At 33.2% G+C, this 22222-nt stretch overlaps 1 protein-coding gene across 1 annotated transcript in view; it reads left to right on the plus strand.

Moving 5' to 3' along the window:
- Positions 1–22222, plus strand: part of LOC114338337 (phosphoribosylformylglycinamidine synthase) — a 73608-nt gene that overhangs the window by 1553 nt on the left and 49833 nt on the right. The window contains exons 2-4 of the mRNA XM_028288926.2: positions 7308–7561; positions 16631–16840; positions 21101–21274. Coding sequence (XP_028144727.1) covers positions 7308–7561; positions 16631–16840; positions 21101–21274 — 638 coding nt within the window. The remainder of the gene's footprint in view (positions 1–7307; positions 7562–16630; positions 16841–21100; positions 21275–22222) is intronic.

Here is a 22222-nt window from a genome sequence, read left to right on the forward strand (position 1 = left end):
GGCAGGAGGTATTTGACCGCTGCGCGCAATCACAACCCACCCTTTTTATTATCACTAAACGGTCTTTTCAGCGTTTTAAATTAACACTCAAGGCCCATTTCGTTGATTCTAGTTTATATAGGCAACCCAAATTACACGCCGCTAATCCTCGGTTCGGGATTTAGACAGAATAACACGTGAAGTGTGAAGTAAAGCACAAGTATGACAAGTAAAGTAAAGTATAAATATAAATAATAAATAAAAAGTTTGTAATAGTTTCTCTAATTTGTTTTTGTACGTAGACCGCATGCCGAATCAGCTAAACTGCTGTAGATCGCATATCAGACGGTAGACCGCATACCAAACTAGAAACTCTGCCGTAGACTGCATACCGAAGTAGCACCGATATTTACTTATCTTCTGAAACTCAACTCAAACTTAATTAATTGATATTTGATGTTAAATTGTCTTAAATTTCTACTTTTGATAGTCTGTTAATTACATAGTATTTTGGTAGTAAGTAGGGTTTCTAATTCTGGTTGCCCAAAGTTCTAACTCTATTCATCGTCATCAGTGGTGTTACAGCCATAGTTGAGCCTCAATGTTCCCCAATCTATTTCGCCAGTTGTTTCTGTTCATTGCCAGTCATTGCCACTTTGTTGTGCCAATCTTCCTCGCATCCTTGTCCACACTGTACCTCCATCACAGTCTGGATCGACCTATACTCCTATTTCCTACAGGTACTGCTAGTAGGTTTCGTCTGGGTAGGTAATTTTCATTTGCTCTTGACACAATGTGTTGTCCATCTAAGCCTCCCTATTTTTATTAAAGATATTACATCTCTTCCATTTACTTACTTACTAGTTCTTCAAACTTCTCATATAATTCGAAGTTGTTGCCTTCTCCAAATACCATTCTCATGGATTGGGTCCATTATTCTTCATAGTATCCTCCTTGCGAAGACAAGTAGACAATTTGTGTCTTTTTTGGAGATAGTCCATGTTTCTGACCCATAGCACAGGTAAGATGAGTGTTCATCCTGTATATAAATGTCATGTCTGTATAAATAAGTATTGTTAGTTTGGTTTTTTGGCTTAATTTTCTGTTTTTTCTGCTGCTTGTTTAGTTCAAAATAATATTTGTTCACTAACAGTGTCCTTTGTTTTACCTAATATTCAGATGTGTCATTATTGTGTGTTATAAGAAAACCCAGTTATTCACAACCTCAAAATTATAGTAGTCTACGCTGAAGTTCTGTTTGACGTTTCTAGCCCTATATCTGTTAAGTAAGTTTTCGAATCTCTGCTAATATTTTGGTTTTTTCCTTGTTTTTTATACAGCTGTTATGTTCTGTTTTATCTGTTGAAAAATTCAAGTAAGTAATATTAGATGTGAACTTGCATTTTTAAATGTTAAAGATATTTGAGTGTTCTCCTACACTTGGACATTGGATTGTGATTACAGTAGAACCCCGATTATCCGGGTGCAGATTATCCGTGCTGCGGATTATCCATGCTATAATTTTCTATTACTCAAGTTGGGTTTTTGAGGTTTTATCAAAATAGCGTCATCGTAAATCACTTGACGGAAACTTGATATGACGAAAGAGAGACTCATAATGAAAGATTTATTTTTTCTGTTGTTTTTTGTGGTAGGTACTATGTATGTGTATACATACATATTATATGTATTATACATAAGAAATACATGTTTGGATTATCCATGCTTTTCAATTATCCGTGCTTTTCAATTATCCGTGCCACTTTTCGGTCCCGAAGAGCACGGATAATCAGGGTTCTACTGTTTATGTATTGAGTGTTTACAGGACTTGCAGCTATATGCAGCTTTCCTTTTAATTGGTGTTAAATATGAATTTTTCTTGCAATTGCATATACTTCTATAGCATACTTTGTCATACATGAAATTCAGTGTATGAAGAATAGGGCCACTGAAAACTAAATAAGAATTTTGTTGACAACGTTGCCGCTCTCAACAACAGCGGCTCCGAAAGGTAGTATTAAGCAGGTACTTGTAGAGGATTATAACTATATAACTGCTGTGAAATACTAAAAGAGGATTTATTTATGATAATTTACTGAATGGAAGTCCGCTTGCAATATACAACGATACTGATTCTAATGTTTGAAACAGAGAATAGTCTTTTTACTTCACTTTAAACCCACATTGCATTTGTTTGTTATTTTGGTCACTATCAGTGTCACTCTCTATGTTATACTGGTTTCCTGTCTAATCCTTTTACTATCAGACTATTTCGGTTAGCATCTTTTGATATTCTTTTCGTGTACTATACTCTGTTTTTAAACCAGAAGGAGTAAACTCAAAAGATAGATTCACACCCAATAATAAAAACAGATTCACTAGAAAAATCACCAAATATATCTTCTTTTTTTGTTGATCATGTTTGCCTTTGACAGTAATCTATAAATATTATATTATACTACAGTGCGACAAGCGAAAGGTGGCGGCTGACCTTCTCGTATTCTGCATTTGTCGCTGTGTATTTTCGCTCAAGGTCACACGCCAGCACTGGCTTGTCGGCTTGTAATATGTTGCTAAGGAGTTCTAAAAAACTGTTTTTTATATAAAAGCAGGCTAAAATTCTAAAAATTAAAGGAATAACCCAGAAAACACAAGAATCCCTGATAGGTGGTAGGAACAAAATCTTGGTCCAATGCTATCTAAATGCAAGTCATGTTTTTCGAATCCTAAGAAAACTAATATGTACAGTAGAACCCTGATTATCCGGGTGCAGATTATCCGTGCTGATTTTCTATTACTCAAGTTGCATTTTTGAGGTTTTATCAAAATAGCGTCATCGTAAATCACTTGGAAACTCTAAATGATGAAGTAGAGACTCATAATGAAAGATTTATTTTTTCTGTTATCTTTTTATGGTAGGTACATATGTATGTGTATCCGTACAGTCGGAAAAATGAAAGAATACCCATGAACGATCACATCAATCACATATTTTGTATTTGTTGATTTTTTTCCATAAATAACAAACTAGAGAGATAGATTATTAATAATCTGAATAAATGTGATTGATGTGATCGTTCCTGGGTATTCTTTCATTTTTCCGACTGTACATCCACAGAGAACGACAGTTCTCACCAGTGGCGCACAACACCCCTACAAGCGACACTATATATACACGAAATTTTCGATTTTCTAAACCTGACTGAATTGAAAATTGGGCCAAATCCCATCTTAAAGTTTAGGAAAAGACTCGTCCATCCATATGTTACCTCTCCATTTTGGTCCAAGGGTGTGGATTTTACTGCCCTTCCCATTTAAAGCCTGTTTTTCGTTCTCGTCCCCAAAACTCCCAAAAATTTCAAAAATTTAAGCCCGACCTTTGCGGCTTCTGATAGCACAGATCATTACCTTTCCAACGCATGTTTAATTTTGAAAATCGGTTATACCATTCAAAAGTTATCGAGCTCAGAAATATGACTCAATTTTTATTTAAAAAATGGAAAATGTTTGTGGATATGTATGTATGTATGTATGTATGTATGTATGTGTGTGGAAAAGTTACACCGATCTGAATTTTTTTTTCTGTGTTTCAAGAAGGTGTGAGGGCCGATTCAGAACCGGTCTAATTTTTGACTTCTGACTACCCGTAAGCCAGCTAGAGGACTAGGTAGATACAAAATAGCATATTTTTTGGGCGTATATATCTTAGGTTCAGGGAAAGACAGGAAAACCGCAAATACACCAAATTAATAGGGTTGAGTTAAGCTTTCAAATGGCGTTTAAGCGATCAATCTGAGACATACATACTGCTCACCAGAGCCAAAAAACTGAAAAATTAAACTTTGAAAATTTTGGCTTTTCGACAATTACTCAAAATTTCAACCTACGAATTGCGCCAATAACTGAGCGTTTGTAGAAGGACTCAGGACGCGTCTAACGGTGTATACCTCATATCTGGGAAAATTCGAATTTTTAAGTTATAGGCTTCATAAGTATAATCAAATCTATTTCTTATGGGAAAAACGGTTTTTCAAGCTCAATAATTCCTGTAATACGTTCAGTTATCATACTCGATCTTGGATGCGTCAGATACTACTTGTCAATACGTTTCAAATTCATGTTTAGTGATCAACATCAGGTAAACCGTTCAGAAGTTATAGAGCTCCAAAAGTATAATTAGTCCAGGAACTGAAATTTTTCACTTCGCAATTTTTACAGAATGGATAGATTTGCTTGAAAATTTGACAAATGAAACAAGTAGTGGATAGTCCAAGGATTAAAATCTATATGATGCCGAAAGACGCTTTTACCATGGGGTGGTTGCCACCTCATCTCGAGAGTGGAAATTTTTTATTATATTTTGACCGCAAATGCTGGTAAAAATATTAATTATAAGCAAAAAATGTTCATTATACATTTTTTTGATAAAATTAATAGTTTTCGATTTATTGGTTATCGAAGCTGTTAGTTTTATATCGAAAAAATTACCAGAGAACGACAGTTCTCGCCAGTGGCGCAGAAATACACCCCCCTACACGCGACACTATTATATACACGAAATTTTCAATTTTCTAAATCTGACTGAATTGAAAATTGTGCCAACTCCCATCTTCAAGTTCAGAAAAAGACTCACCCATTCATATGTCAACCATCCCTTTTGGTCCAAGGGTGTCGATTTTAAGGCCCTTCCTATTTAGGGTCTGTTTTTCGTTCTGGTCCCCAAAACTCCCAAAAACTTCGAAAATTTAAGTCCGACGTTTGCGGCTTCTAACAGTACTGATCATTACCTTTCCAACGCCTGTCTAATTTTGAACATTACCAGAGAACGGCAGTTCTCGCCAGTAGCGCACACCCACACCCCCCTACACGTAACACTATATATACACGAAATTTTCGATTTTCTAAATCTGACTGAATTGAAAATTGGGGCAAGTCCCATCTTAAAGTTCAGAAAAAAAAGTCACCCATTTATATGTCAACCATCGATTTTGGTCCAAGAGTGTAGATTTTACGGCCCTTCCTATTTAGGGTCTGTTTTTCGTTCTCGTCCCCACAACTCCCAAAAACTTTAAAAATTTAAGTCCAACCTTTGCGGCTTCTAATAAAACTGATCATTACCTTTCCAACGCATGTCTAATTTTGAAAATCGGTTATACCATTCAAAAGTTATAGAGCTTAGAAATGTGACTTAATTTTTATTTAAAAAAGGGAAAATGTTTGTGGTTGTATGTATGTGTGTTTGAAAGTTAAACCGATTTGATATATTTCCTCTGTGTTTGAAGAGGGGGTCAGGGCCGATTTAGAACCGGTGTAGTTTGTGACTTTTGACCACCCATAAGCCAGCTATAGGACTTGGTAGGTACAAAACGGCATATGTTTTGGGGGTATATTTATTCGGATCAAGAAGAGCCAGGAGAACCGCAAATACATCAAATTAATAGTGTTGACTTAAGCTTTCAAATGGTGTCTAAGCCGTCAGGATCAGACATACACACGGCTCAGTATAGCCGAAAAACTGAAAAACTAAACTTTGAAAATTTTGGTTTTTCGACAATTACTCAACATTTCAACCTACGAATTGCGCCAATAACTTAGCGTTTGTAGAAGGACTCAAGACTAATTTAACGGTGTATACCTCATATCCCGGAAAATTTTAATTTTTTAGGTTATAGGCTTCATAAGTATGATAAAATCTATTTCCTGTGGGAAAAACGGTTTCTCAAGCTCAATAATTCCTGTAATAGCTTCAGTTATCATACTTGACCTTAGATCCATGAGACACTACTGGTCAATACGTTTCAAACTCATATTTACTAATCAAAATCGGTTAAGCCGTTTAGAAGTTATTAAGCTACAAAAGTATAATCCAATTAACGATTATTCCCGAAATGGTTTATGTAGTTGTAGTGGTTACGACGCTAAATTTGATCTGGCAACGGGCAATCCGACTTCATTTACCGGCCATCTGAATATTTTTTTTTCAATCTATTTCGAATAAAAAAAATCTAGTGTACATTCGATGGACACTAGATCATTTGGGAGATAATACAACAAAGGTGACCATTTATAAAGCTTGACGTGTAATAGAGGAACATTGTATTCAACTTCATACATTTAATTTATAAATAACTTTGAAAAACTCCTGATACAAGAATAAAAAACCGCTAAACGCCGTAAAAATGAGTGGCGCATAAAATATTCCAGCTACAAAAGATCTGATATGAATATTACGTGGCGCGAAAATGGATTTTCATTTGATGCAAAACAAAATTCCAGTTTTATTTTAAAAGATTTTTCCATAATATTTGCTAAATTTGAAGTAAACGCGCCACAAAAGAGTTTCAAAATTCAAACTGTATCAAAGTTACTCTTTTGTGGCGCGTTTACTTCAAATTTAGCAAATATTATGGAAAAATCTTTTAAAATAAAACTAGAATTTTGTTTTGCATCAAATGAAAATCCATTTTCGCGCCACGTAATATTCATATCAGATCTTTTGTAGCTGGAATATTTTATGCGCCACTCATTTTTACGGCGTTTAGCGGTTTTTTATTCTTGTATGTATTATACATAAGAAATACATGTTCGGATTATCCGTGCTTTTCAATTATCCGTGCCACCTCCAGTCCTGAGGAGCACTGATAATCGGGGTTCTACTGTACCTAATAATATTTTTTAAAAATTTAAACACAGAATGAAAGATTACATTATTACCGAGGGCCGAAAGTCCCTTAGAATAAACAAAAAGTATCTTTTGAATGAAATATTTGAAATTAAAAATCACACTAAATTTTCTCTTTTTTTTTGCCCCCGTAACTTATTAAAATAAACATTACAGAAGTTTTCAGGGACTTTTGTCAGGTGCTCCATAATATAATCTTTCTTTCTGCCTTTAAATTTTTCAAAAATACTTATTAGTTTTGGACTAAGTTTTTGCGCCTACCCCCTTAATTAACCTATGAAATGCCAATAGTGTCAAAATTGCATAAATGTCAATAGTGTCAAAAATTTCATAACAGTGGAGTAAATTTGTCTGAGGTTGGACCAATTATAAACAAGCATTATGGTGTGTTTTGTAATTTTGTCTAGAATACATCTTACCATTAATAAATTCATTATGTATTAATAATAATACAGGTATTTAATGACATTTAAAGATGTTGTCATTACTCTAGCTCTTCTAATTTATGTTTTCTAATGTACACCCACAGGAAAACCAAACAGTTCTATTTGAGTAATGTCCACAAATTTACCAATTTCTTACATTAGTTTAGGCACAAGAATATTAACTATCAACGACTACTAAAATAGAACTTTAATTTTTTCAGTGCAATTAAGGGATTCTTACACCGAAGCTTAAGGCCTGTAACAGCAGGTTCTCTCAGTGAGCTTAAGCAAGTACCAGTAGAATCTCATCTTATTTTCACTGCAGAAACTCACAATTTCCCGACTGGTGTAGCTCCTTTCAGTGGAGCCACTACAGGAACTGGAGGAAGAATTAGGGATGTGCAAAGTGTGGGAAGGGGTGGTTATTGCATAGCTGGTACTGCTGGTTATTCTGTAGGCAATCTTCAGATTCCAGGTAGGTTTATTTTTGATTTTACAAAACATATATCTGGACCTCGGAGGTAAACTACACTATGTTATTTCGAGCAACTGTGTTTAGCGTGTGTTTGCAACAAACTTTAGGATGTTAATAAAAATCTGATATATCTCATAATTGGTGGAAAGACAATATGACCATATTTTAATGATAATATATAACCAATTTGTATAAGCCAACTAATAAAATTAGTGGATTACACGAACTTATTCAAAACAACACCATGTCGACATGCTTACCTCCGAGGTCCAAATATGTATTTGTAATGATATGTAAACTTTGTTTGGAAACAACTAAAGAAACCTATCCTAGATCCACGTAAACCCTGGACTGAATTTGTTTTTATACAGTAAAACCTCGATACAACGGACTAATTGGGGGGACTGGGTGTCCGTTAAAGCCGAAAGTCCGTTATATAAAAATAGGTTTAAAATAAGTCAGATTATTTAGAAATGTGTCCTCATTTTGCTATAATAAAAGTTTATTGAAATTATTTGTAAAATACAACATTTGGGATCCACGGGGACCCCTTTGTTATGCAATGTATGTTAGTAAAGGCAGGGTTAAGTATGGATAATATTAACAGAACGTTTTTAATTTTTTTACATTTGACCTTATTTTTGGTCCGTTATATCCGAAGTCCGTTAAATAGAGGTCCGTTATATCGAGGTTTTACTGTATTGTCAATTTTAATAATTTGAACACATAGTTTGAAACGCCTTTTATTTCCTTTCCCTGATCATCCATATTTGAGTATTCTATTTTTACTGTAAAATTTGTAATTAGTAATTCTAAGCCATACTATTCTTGCTTTGTGTTCGGAATTTTCCTCTGGATGGTCTTTTTATCAGCAGGATAGCAGGCACTAAAGCCTATCACACAGTACAGATATAAATAGGGTACACATAAAACATACTGGAAAGATTTACAAACTATTCTTCATCCACAATCTTCTCTATACCCTTTAAATTTTATCTAAGGCTCTAAGTTATGTCAGTACCTACGTAATTTCGTAGGTCCATGGTTTGAGCTACACTCCAACCAGAAGTTGGCAGTATAAAATTCAAAATGAGTCTGCGGCTGTGAATTCGAATTTGTGAGAGTATCGTTGAGCCAATGGAAGAGTGTGTACAGTGAAAGATAGTCTTAACGACTCAGTGATTCTCAATAACCACTGACTAGGTGGTACTTAAAAATAAAGATGTAAATGCACAAGTTGTTTTTCTTTTAGTTATCCATATTGTACTCCAGTGCTAGGAGCAAACAAAGATTTACAACAATGTTTACACCAATTTAATTCTTCTTTTTCTTGATGTGTCTATCATGGCAATCTTCACCTTATCTGCAGCAACGCGGAAAAGCTGCACAGATGTTGTGTTGAACCAGGTTCTGAAATTCTTCAACTAGGATGTTCTTCTTCTTTCTGGATCCCACTTTTCAAATATTATTCCTTGCAGGATGGCCCGTAGAAGGGGATGTCTGGATTGATTTCGCATAATGTGTCCGACGTAGTGTAACTTTCGAGATTTGATGGTGGTCAGTGCCTTTCGGTTCTTCTTCATTCTTCTGAGGATCTCCTCATTTGTGACTTGGTCAGTCCACGGGATTTTAAATATTCTCCGATATAGCTAACCAATTTAATACAACATTCAAATCTTTTAACATGATGTCAATGGCCTCTAATCAGGATATAAGCTTGAAAGAGATTAGCTAATTTTGAATCAAGAAATGAAATTAAAATATTTACCTAGATATTATAGAACTGTCAGGTTTTTTGGAATGTTGAAGAGGGAAGTATGGGATGTACTAAATGATACGATATGGTGAAACAGAAGTATTACAATTATAAACAAATAAAGAATCTACGAGACAGCTATAAAACCTATCATAAGATAAAAACTAGATCAGAAATCACATATAAAAAGAAAGTATCTTTCTTTTTTGTAAGGTTTCCTAATTGGTTTTTACCAAATTTGTGGTTAGCAGTTACATCTGTGATTGTCAGTCTTACTTATTTCAAAATAATAAATGTTTAAATTTCCTTCTTTCTTATTCTTTATATGCCATCCCATAAAACGTTGTATTTTTAAGCCACTGCTTTAAATAGGTCAGTGGAAATATACTTACTACTATTCCTTATTCCCTATGTTCTACCTTGTACTATTATTTAAAGCAACTTATAAGGTTTTCCTCTTATGACATGTCCTAGATATTGTTTTTAATTTAAGAGTTGTTCAAAAAATTTATTTTCTTTTCGCATTTGTGGCTCGATCCACCCAGCTTATTCTCAGTATTCTTATGTAAGTTCATAGTTCAACTGTTTCCAATACGTTAGTATTATCTTTCTTAAGTGTCACACCTTCCATTCTGTTGAATAACAGAACACCGATCATCTCAGTAACCCTGCTGCAGAGTATCTCATTTTGTTTAATGTGTTTCTTTCTTTAATTTCTTTCATGTACTCGTTATTTTCATTAATTTGTGTTTCCAAGTATTGTTAGCCTTCCTGTTTTTTTTTCAATATTCCTGTTGTCGTAACATTGTTGGGTTTTTATAATCATGAGAAGCTACATCTTTTTAATGTTAAAAATAAGCTGTTTTCTTTTTTGTTTTCGCTGAATTCTACCACTCTCTCAATGAGCATAGGATTTTGTGGTCAGTGTTTTAAAAGGGTTTCCAAGTTTATACACTGTGGTCTAGAATTATTTCTTCTCTTCATTTATCGTTCTATAAACAGTTACGACCCTTTCCACATCTCAGTGGATAATATCGTTTGTACTTACAGGCCAAATGTCAGAAAGAAATGATTCTAGACTACACCCTTCTGCAAATAATATATTGTTAAATATCTTATCTCTATCAGTCTGTTTAATCTATACTCTAAAGAAATCTTTAGGGAGTCTTTTGATGACAGACACGACGGAGTAAGAGTAGGCAGAGAAGTAATCAACACTGACGATACAGCTATTCTTACAGAAAATTTTCAAGATCTTGATACATTAATAAATCTAGTCAGTGAAGCAATTTATCCTAGAGGCCTTGAAATTAACATTTCAAAGACAAGGTTGATATCAGTTGGAAAGATTAATATAGAGCAAGGTCTGCTTTCTCTTAATGGAGAGGAGATAAAACGTGTGAACCATTTTAAATACCTTGCCGCAGCTTTGGCAGCTGGTTAAATGTAAATTGTGACTCTCATGAAGACATAACCAGGATGGAAATATCACGTAATACTCTGGGCTAATTAGCAAAATTCATGGAAAAGTTATTCACCAGCAATTTTATTGCTGGAATCGAATTATAAGATCCTATATAATAATGATATAGGTATGCAAAGTCCGCAGATAGTGTGCTACTTTTTTATAAACAAAATGGCGCCGACAAATCGTATTTTTTCAATTATTGCTGTATAACTCCGAAGATTTTAACTTTACAACAAAAACACCCAAATAAAAATTCACCGCAATTAAATTCTGCATAGAGATATGTTTTTCCCGATTTGATCCGACGAAAATTTTCCTCGGAAAATGCGGGTTTTCCCAACAAAACTCTAATTTTCAAATAAAGTTTTAGGTAAGAAATTATTAATCAATAATTAAATAACTTAGTGACATCAAAGCTATCTTGGTATAGATTGTAATTCCAGAAGCCGGTGAAAATTCAACGAATATTTTAGCAACAATTCAATTGTTAATTAACAATTTACGATCGCAATAATAACCAAAATAATCATGATACATTGATCAAACTTATAAAGATTATAAAGATGAGATGCTATTAGATTGAGATTTATATGAGATTTTATATTTTATCGACAAAATATAAATTTTTCGTTTTTTTGCATAATCTTTAAATTTTGAAAAAAAAATAGTTTTAATACGCTGGCCTAATTAGTAAAGTACAAAGAAAGGATATTTACCAGCAATTTTATTGCTGGAGTCGAATATTATGATCCTATATATTAATAATATAGGTATGCAAAGTTCGCAGATAGTGTGCTACTTTCTTTATTAACAAAATGGTGCCCCCAATTCGTGTTTTTTTCAATTATTGGTCTATAACTCCGAAGATTTTAACTTTACCCCAAAAACACTCAAATAAAAATTCATCCCAATTGAATTCTACATAGAGGCATGTTTTTCCCGATTTGCTCCGACGAAAATGTTCCTCGGAAAATCTGGGGTTTCCCAACAAAATGTCGAATTTTCAAATAAATTTTTTGGGCAAGCAATTATTTATCAATAATTAAATAACTTGGTGAAATAAAAGCTTTCTTTTTATAGATTATAACTGCAGAAGCCGGTGAAAATTAAACGAATATTTTAGCAACAATTCAATTGTTAATTAACAATTTACAGTCGCAATAACAACCAAAATAATCATAAGACATTGATCAAACTTAGAATGATTATAAAGATGTGATGCCTATTTAATATTTTGTCGACAAAATATAAATTTTTCATTTTTTTGCATAATCTTTAAATGTTTAAAAAAAATAGTTATAAACAAATTAACATTAAAATGCGTATTTCAAAGGTCTTGAAAATGAATGCTTTAAAAAATTTTTCCAACCATTTGCAAAAAAAGTTATGAAACAGCAAAGTAAATATACGATTGCTCCGTTGTTTATAATTTGTTTTAATTGTTTCAAAGCTTAAAAGTGAGTCTGTGGTGCAATCTAATTACTCACAAAAAATATCAAATATTAGTTCAACGGTTATATTTTAATCAAAGATTAAAAATACTTTTTTTGTAATTTTTAGCGCGAAAGTAGGCTTGATACAGAGCCGGAGGTAAAATGTTCACTCGAAGCGACTGACACGCAGCATACATATACTATAATTTTATTTATTACGTGTACGTCGCGCGGGCGGTGATCGCTTCGAGTGAAAATTTTAGCTACAGTACTGTATTAGTCTACTTTCGCGCGTGTAAATTACAAAAAAATATATTTATAATCTTAAATTAAAGTATAACCATTAAACTAATAATCGATATTTTTTGTAAATAATTAGCTTGTACTTTAAACTCACTTTTACGCTTTGAAAGAATTAAAAAAATATATAAACAACGTAGTAATCGTATGTTTACTTTGCTGTTTCATAACTTTTTTGCAAATGGTTGCAAGAAAGTTTTAAAGCATTCATTTTCAAGATATTTTAAATACGCATTTTAACTATTTTTTAAAATAAGAATATAATAAAAACTTTCTGAGAAACGTTATTTTGTTTATAACTATTTTTTTAACATTTAAAGATTATGCAAAAAAATAATATTTTTTCAGCCGAGACTATAAGGCTTTTATGACCTGGAAACCAGGTTTATGTAACAGAAACCTGTCGATGCATATTCGCCAAGAAGATCCTAAATTGTTACGTGTGGTCTAACCTCTTATATGGTTGTGAGACATGGATATTATAAGCCACAATACTAAAAAAATTAGAAGCATTCAAATTTGATGCTATTGATGGACCCTAAAATGTAATGTGTTTCGCACACTTCTAATGAAGATATTCTTAAAATTGTTAATTCAGAACGTCTGTTCATAAAAATCATAAAGAGAAGAAAAACAGAATATTTCGTCCGTATAATTAGGGATCTAAATACCATCTGTTTCCTCATAGTATAGTCGGTTCGCTAAATTCAGACACAACTGGTTAGTGATTTTAGTAGATATTTTTTTTTGCCAAAATTGGCCAAATTACTAACTACAGTGAAACCTCGATAGAACGGACCTCTATTTAACGGACTTTGGATATAACGGACAAAAAATCTGATCAAACGTAAAAAAATTTTGAATGCAAAAAATATGAAAAATCGAATTCTGGAAGAAAAATCAGCAAGGACAGGATCTCATCACTGCTTTGTACTAATGCCGATGGATCGCATATCTTTGCCAACAATTAGAGGAGCATTGGCAAATCTCGTAAACTTAGAGTTGTCAAAGATATAATGCATCATCTGTCCGTTTCATATTATAGCTCTAATAAGACATGGTTCACCACAGATATTTTCAGAAATTGGCTTTTTTAAAGAATTTGAAACTGCTGTTAGAAAATCTCAAGAGAAGAAACTGGAAATACAGCCGAAGAAAGGTGGTAAAATGTTTATTGAATTTAGACAACGCTCCTGCTAATCCCCCTGAAACTATTGGACATCCAGCAGACGGCAACTTTAAAAATTGTATGTTTTTGACAAAAAATACATCGCTTTTTCAACCTATGGGCCAGTGAATAATTTTGGCAACCGAACAAGTATATTGCAGAAAGTTCTTAGATGAAGTAAAAAAGTAAAAAAATATTAAACAAAACTTGATTCCTTTTTTAACTTACAGATTTATACGCTGTGTCTAAATACAGTACATATTTTCAAAAAAAAAATGATTTATTGTAAACCTATTTTTATATAACGGACTTTCGCCTTTAACGGACATCCCGTCCCCCCAATTAGTCCGTTATATCGAGGTTTTACTTTAGTAATTATTTTTTGCCAATTTTACTAAATTGGCAAAATTACTTACTAAAATCACTAGCCAGTTGTGTCTGAGTTTAGCGAACCGACTATACAAGTAAAAGTGGATGGGTTGGTCGAAAGAAACTTTCATGACTGCATAAATCTTTGGAATGGTGTGGTTTGACTTCCTGTGGTCTTTTTGTGATATATCTCTGTTGCAGGATCTAAATTTGATCCAACAGTGTAATGACTGATTATACATATTCTACAATACCACAATCAAGTTTTAACTGTTCTTTTACACTTTAGATATCGATTGAGTATCGAGGTCACTCAAGTGTATTTTTAAAATTATATTTTTTACATTTTTGCTTGGTGGATTTAATTATGCAACGTTGATTATTATTTATCAATAGATTACCTTAGTAACTTATCTGCTACAAGAAAACAACCTATTGATTTTGAATAGCAGTAACCTCTGGACTATATTTAGCAAGTGAGATAAGAACTTGATAAATAAATGTAAATTTTAGATTGACACATTGGCTACTATGATCGAACGTTGTTACTACTTTGGGGGTGTGATGAAATCACTTGTTTTCGTAACATTGTGCCGTACATGTAATCTCAAGAGAACAGTAATCAAAAATATTTTTCTGGCATTATACGTAATGACTTTTGTAACATACAACAGAAAAAGCATATTTATTATTTATATTGTAATAAAAAAGACGTTTGAATGTTATATGAAATGGTTACATAAGAAATAAAGTAAATGTTTGACTTTGTACAAACTGGATAATTAATTTCTTGGGAATTCAACCTAAATTCAAATGCGAAGCATGAACATATGTATTAGTAAAAAGCGATATGATGCCCTCAAATAAAGAAAAATAATTAAATTACGAATTAAACTAAATAAAAATAACGAAAAAAAAAAAGGAAAAGACAAAACAATTAGAACTCATCTTCCACCTTCAAGAAGAAAAAAATAGTCTTTGATTGTATACAGGGTGTTTCATTAATAATTGGAAATATTTTAACTGTAGATTCCTGTGTTCATAATATTAGGGTTTAACCCAAAGCACTTAAATAAAATGTGCCTGCATACTGAGTTGCAGGGTGTTTTATTTAAAGTGTAGGTACTGTACAATTAAAGGTTTCTGGCTACTACCAGAAACCCCTGTCGTATGCCATAGCCGTACGACAGGGGAAAGTGAACGGCGAAATTACTATTTTAGCGCAATTTTTCGATTCTCCCAATACTTTCTATGTAAATAATATACTCCTTATTTGTAAAGATAATGTCATTATTTTTCAATATATTTGAAGTTCAACATGAAGCGGCACAGAATGAATTAGTAAGCTTATTGAGGTAAATGGGCGTTACAATGAACATTTGTTATAAAAGGTTGAGTTAAAATGTGTTTTTCGATATTTTAGAGTTATTAAAATTGTCCTGTTATTTAGATTGATTATGACAATATAGTTCTTTTTATAACCATAATTTTTTTAAATGTTGACTGCATCTATTCATTTCAAGAATTTTCAATAAATAACATTATGTTTTTTTGTTAATAGCGATTAAAATTTCATTTGCCGGATAATTGCAATCCTATGGCCCAAAAACATCATTAATATCATTAATGTATTAATCATAAAATAACTGTGCCGCTTCATTTTTAACTTCAAATATCTCGAAAAATGACTTATTCGTTATGAATGAAGAGTATATCATTTACATACAATGTATTGGAAAATCGAAAAATTGCGTTAAAATAGCAATTCCGCCAGTGGTGTAGAATTTGAAAAGGCTCAACCATTCACTTTCCCCTGTCTTACACCTCTGGTACTAGCCAGAAACGTTTAGTTAAGATAAATTAATAAGGTGTACAGTACCTAAACTGTATACCAAGTATGATAGGGATATGTGAAGTAGTTCTAGAGTACTGGGTATATATTATAATTTTTAAATAAAACACCCTGTAACTCAGTAAGGACCCATGTTATATTTAAGTGATTTTGGTTAAACCTTAATATTTTGAGCCCAGGAATCTACAGTTAAAATATTTCAAATTATTAATGAAACACCCTGTATCCCTGTATGTATTAGTCCCTCTTTGTGTAAATACAGTTGTTAGATGATTATAGATAGTAATAATCTCATGCATTCTGACCGATTCGTTGAAACATTGTCTTTCTTCCATGAATCTATCATATTCTCCTGGGGCTTGGTGCCTCGACTTTTTGTGTACAATTTTGAAATCTGGCCAGAGACTGGCAAACTCACTTATAACATTATAGACAAATTCCCTACTGTTGTAGGGAATGTTGTAGGGAAAAGCACCATCCCTGGTGCTTTTCAAGTGAAAAAGACACATTGACAGAAAAACTAATATTTTGTTTAAATGTTTTGTTTAATTACAAAATGTTTAAGTTTTATGACAAATTTTATTTATTTATATGAAGATTTCATATCAAATACTTTTGTAGACCAATATCTTCATTTTTACTACATAACAATCATCTTTGAAAAACGCAGCTTAAGAACTAACAAGTTAACTGTATTTTAATAATCCTTATTTTGGGTTTTAGATTATGATCTACCATGGGAAGACAAAAACTTCTCTTATCCATCAAACTTTGCTCCACCTTTAGAAGTTCTAGTTGAAGCCAGTAACGGAGCCTCGGATTATGGTAACAAGTTCGGTGAACCCTTGATTTCCGGCTTCGTACGGTCCTTTGGTCTTGTTGACGCGGCTGGAGAGAGAAAAGAATGGATTAAACCTATCATGTTTAGTGGAGGTAATGCATTGTTGATGGTTATGTAATTTCTAATTAGACTTTACTTATTTTTAATAAAAAATAATATTTATACAAAGTAGAGAGATAAAAACAAACTAAATCCGAGGATTTCTTACGTTTGAAATTACGTTCAGATCTACGGATTTCCTTTGTTTGTAATAAATGTCGCTGTAGCGTCTTTTGCATGTTATTTTAATTAATTAGCTAACATGACAGAAAGATTTCGTTTCGATCCAGAGACCCTACCACAGCTCGCTCTGATGATTCCAAAAGGACGAAATGCGTATAAGCGAATGGTGGTGATCTGTATCGAAAGTTAATTTTAAATGTCTGTCTAATGCCTGGTTGCACCAACAGATCTTAAGCTCCAGCTTAGCTAAGCTCTACTTATAGATGGGCCTCCTTGAGTATCACTTACGTTGCACCATAATTTTAGATTCTTACCTTATATTCAATTATATCTATTATTATATTATGGTATTCTTATTGTAATATATTATAATTATATTATATTAATTCTTATGATATTCTCGACTTAAGCTTAAGATCTGTTGGTGCAACCGGGCATTAGAGGTAGACGTATAGTCTGGTATAGTTAGACCCAAACCCAGACATCCAAAGTGAAAGTTATCCTCCAACACCAAATTGTTCTATATGGTCCACATAATGTTCAGAAAAAAGTCACACCATTTTGAGCGTCGGGTTTGGGGGGACAGGGGGGAAAAATCTGCAAATTCGTAGTTTTTTACGGTTTTCGTCAATATTTCTAAAACTAAGCGGTTTAGCATGAATAACCCTCTACACAAAATTGTTCTACATTAAATTTGAAATAAAAAAGGCCCTATGTATAACCCTTCTAAAATGAACGGTTCCAAAGTTACGGACGTAGTATAGTATAATTGGTCCAAAAAAGGCCTAACCCAGACATCCAAAGTAAAAGTTTTCCTTCAACACCAAATTGTTCTATATGGTCCACATATTGTTCAGTAAAAAGTTACACCATTTTGAGCGTCCGGTTTGGGGGGAGAGATGGGGGAGAAGTCGGTAAATTAGTAGTTTTTTTTTACGTTTTTCGTCAATATTTCTAAAACTATGCTTTATCGTAAGGAATGTTCTATAGAAAAATATTCTACATAAAATTTAAAACAAAAAAGGTTCCATACATAATTGTTATAAAATCAACGGTTCCAGAGTTACGGAGGGTGAAAAGTGGAGGTTTTCGATACTTTTTATATTTACCGATTTATCCCGCCTCTCCCCCCCAAACCCGACGCTCAAAATGGTGTGACTTTTTTCTGAACATTATGTGGACCATATAGAACAATTTGGTGTTGGAGGATAACTTTCACTTTGGACGTCTGGGTTTATGGTATAGTTATATCATAAATATTGCCCAAAAAATATAAAAAGTATCGAAAACCTCGACTTTTCACCCTCCGTAACTTTGGAACCGTTGATTTTATAACAATTATGTATCGAACATTTTTTGTTTTAAATAAAATTAACATGAAGTAAAACTCCCTAGTGTAGTTGGTATATTTAATAAAAATTATAAAAAATTTTAAAAATCCAAACGGATTACGTTCAAAACGTTTTCGGACTTATCAGTCCATCATCAGTGAACTCTCTGTCCTTGCTAAATAGCCACGATGCCAAACACTGGTCAAGATGTATGTTCTAACTACATGGTGAAATCTGATCTACAATTTGGCTTACATTGGATGCCAACGGATTAGTACTAGGAACATGATGCTCTACTCCATTAATTATGATTTTTTTTATTATTAGGTCTACATTGAACTACGTTTAGTCTGTCAATGAAAATTGATTGACAGACTAAACGTAGTTCAATGTAGACCTAATAATAAAAAAAAATCTCTTAATTAATGGAGTAGAGCATCATGTACCTAGTACTAATCCGTTGGCATCCAATGTAAGCCAAATTGTAGATCAGATTTCACCATGTAGTTAGAACATACATCTTGACCAGTGTTTGGCATTGTGGCTATTTAGCAAGGACAGAGAGTTCACTGATGATGGACTGATAAGTCCGAAAACGTTTTGAACGTAATCCGTTTGGATTTTTAAAAATTTTTATAATTTTTATTAAATATACCAACTACACTAGAGAGTTTTACTTCATGTTAATTTTATTTAACTAGATGGTATACAGCCAACCTTCGGGTATTATCTCGTTTTATTTTTGTTTTAAATTTCATGTAGAACATTTTGTATATAACATTGTTTACGCTAAAGCATAGTTTTAGAAATATTGACGAAAAACGTAAAAAAACTACTAATTTACCGGCTTCTCTCCCATCTCCCTCCTAAACCGGACGCTCAAAATGGTGTAACTTTTTACTGAACAATATGTGGACCATATAGAAGATTTTGGTGTTAAAGGAAAACTTTTACTTTGGATGTTTGGGTTAGGCCTTTTTTTGGACCAGTTATACTATACTACCTCCGTAACTTTGGAACCATTCATTTTAGAAAGATTATGCATAGGGCCTTTTTTATTTCAAATTTAATGTAGAACAATTTTGTATAGAAGGTTGTTCATGCTAAACCGCATAGTTTTAGAAATATTGGCGAAAAACTTAAAAAACTACGAATTTACCGATTTCTCCCCCTCTCCCCCCCAAACCCGACGCTCAAAATGGTGTGACTTTTTTCTGGACATTGGGTGCGTTCGGACGACCATAGCGGCTGGCGGTCAGCAGAAATCGGCTGAGTGGTTGTATCCAGCCGTGATAGGGAAAGCTAGTAAATCTCTCAGCGGCTGGCTTCCAGCGGTGACGTCTGACAGCTACTGCTGGCTCAGCTGTCCAGCCGCTGTGGTCGTCCGAACGCACCCAATGCGTGGACCATATACGCTGTGAGCTCGTAGGTAGAGGGGATAATTAAACATTCGCGAGCGCCAGTAGTGACAAGTTTGTAAACCTTTACTGGAAATTTGCCTTTTGGCGTTCTGCATAAAGAGTTGCATATTATAACTTTTAAATGTCTCACGAAAGTTGTTGTATTAAAGAGTGTCGAAATACTGGTTACAATAGTAACTGTGTATTCTACAACTTTCCTGTCGCTACGACAAAAATGGATTGATGCAATTAGAAAAAAGTAAGTAAACACAATTTTAATTTTAAAACGTTAGAAAAATTTGAGCTAAAGAATCAGTTAGCACACCTTCGAATTTTAACGGTTTCAATTTTACAATCCAATTCTGAAACAAAATTTGAATGCGTGAAGATAACGACCAATCACAGCAAACGTAGGATGCCGTTAACTGTCATTCATAAGTTAATATTTAAGAAGCATTATACTATAATTATATTAAATTATTATACTTTCTTACAGAATAAATTTTTTCTAATATTAGTTGTCAACATAAACGTCAAAACGATAAGCAAAATCTTAAAAATAATCATAATGAATAATAAATTATGTACTTACTGCTATTAATTATTCGATTACAATCCAATTACTTCTTTACGTTGTAAATATTACACGATAAGAATTAAATAATAAGTTTGAAACAACTATTATTTGCTTTTCTACTGTCCTCTTTAAAATTCCGGCCGAAATAGGAACACTAGTCAACCGTTAGATGGCGATAGCAGCCATACCAGCGAAACTCGCAGAGTATAGGCAACACTTTTTTCTTTCGAGAAAATTTCCGGTAAAAGTTATACTAGTAATCCTGTAGGTAGGTGGCGATACCAGAGAAGCTCGGAGCGAATAGAACAATTTGGTGTTGAAGGATAACTTTCACTTTGGATGTCTGGGTTATGCCATCTTTTGGATTAACTATACTATACTAGTAATGCGAGATGCGTTGGAAAGGTAATGATCAATACTATCAGAAGCCGCAGAGGTTGGACTAACATTTTCGAAATTTTTGGGAGTTTTGACGACAAGAGGAAGAAAAACAGACCCTAAATGGGAAGGGCCGTAAAATCCACACCTTTGGACCAACATGGATGGTTGACATACCGATTGGCTGGTTTTCCTAAGCTTTAAGATGGGAGTTGGCTCATTTTTCAGTTCAGTCAGGCTGATAGAATCGAAAATTTCGCGTATATGTAGTGTCGCATGTAGGGAGGTGTGCGCCACTGTCGAGAACTACCGTTCTCTGGGATAAAACTATTATGTTAAAAAATATTAAATAATAAAAATAAAGTATCTACGTACATCACTAAACAACTTTCCCAAACATGCTATTTTAGCCTTACTATAATCAAATATCAATATTTTTTCTAGGTATTGGCAGCATGGAAGCCGATATGACTGAGAAGCTGCCACCTAAATTAGGACACCAAATCATCAAAATTGGAGGACCTGTATACAGAATTGGTGTAGGTGGAGGATCTGCTAGTTCAGTCGAGGTACAAGGGGACAACAAAGTAGAGTTAGACTTTAATGCTGTACAAAGAGGTAATAGTCATATTCATTTTAAAAACAGAAACATAAATTTTTTTTAATTAAGTATATTCAAATGGGAAATAAGCCACAATTTTACCTAAAAATGATTTTATTAACGTTTCGACGCCCAAGTCGGGTGTCGTTGTCAAAATAAAGTTTACAATGGAAAAGGAATACAATAACACCCTACCTTTCCTCGATGTTTTGGTCTCAAAGAAGGATACTGGATATGAGACTCAAGTGTATAGAAAACCAACACACACCAACAGATATCTCAATTACAAATCAAATCATAACATCAACGTTAAAAAGGGAATCATTAAATCCTTATATGATAGAGCCAAAATTACTTGTTCTAACGAAAATTCATTTTAAGAAGAAAAACAATTGTTAACATCTGTTTTATTAAAAAATGATTATCCCATATCGTTTATAAATAAGAAATTGTCAAGATTGGATCGAATGGAACAGAACAACTTAGAACGGGATCCTACAACATTCACAAGAAATAATACGAGGAAAATATCAATACTATATGTAAAAGGACTCTCCGAGAAACTTAAAACAATAGGAAATAAATTCAACATATCAACAACATTCAAAACAACAAACACATTGAGATCTATTCTATCTAAAACTAAACCTAACAGTGAACAAGAAAGAACAAAGAATTGTATTTATAAAATACCTTGTGAATGCGAACAATTTTATATAGGTGAAACGTCAAGACCATTAGACGTTAGAGTAAATGAACATCAGTCTTATATAAAAAATAGAGAATTTGATAGAGATCAAATATGTCAACACGCATGGGATAATGAACATAGAGTTCAGTGGAGAGATTCAAGTATAGTCCTAAAAGAAGCAGATAGTAAAAAGAGAAAAATCAAAGAAGCGGCTCTAATTATGCTAAATGAAACCAATTGTGTCGCAAATTCCTCGGTAGAATGCAGTAGGATG

The sequence above is a fragment of the Diabrotica virgifera genome, chromosome 5, assembly GCF_917563875.1.
Source record: "Diabrotica virgifera virgifera chromosome 5, PGI_DIABVI_V3a".
NCBI classification, from domain to species: domain Eukaryota; kingdom Metazoa; phylum Arthropoda; class Insecta; order Coleoptera; family Chrysomelidae; genus Diabrotica; species Diabrotica virgifera.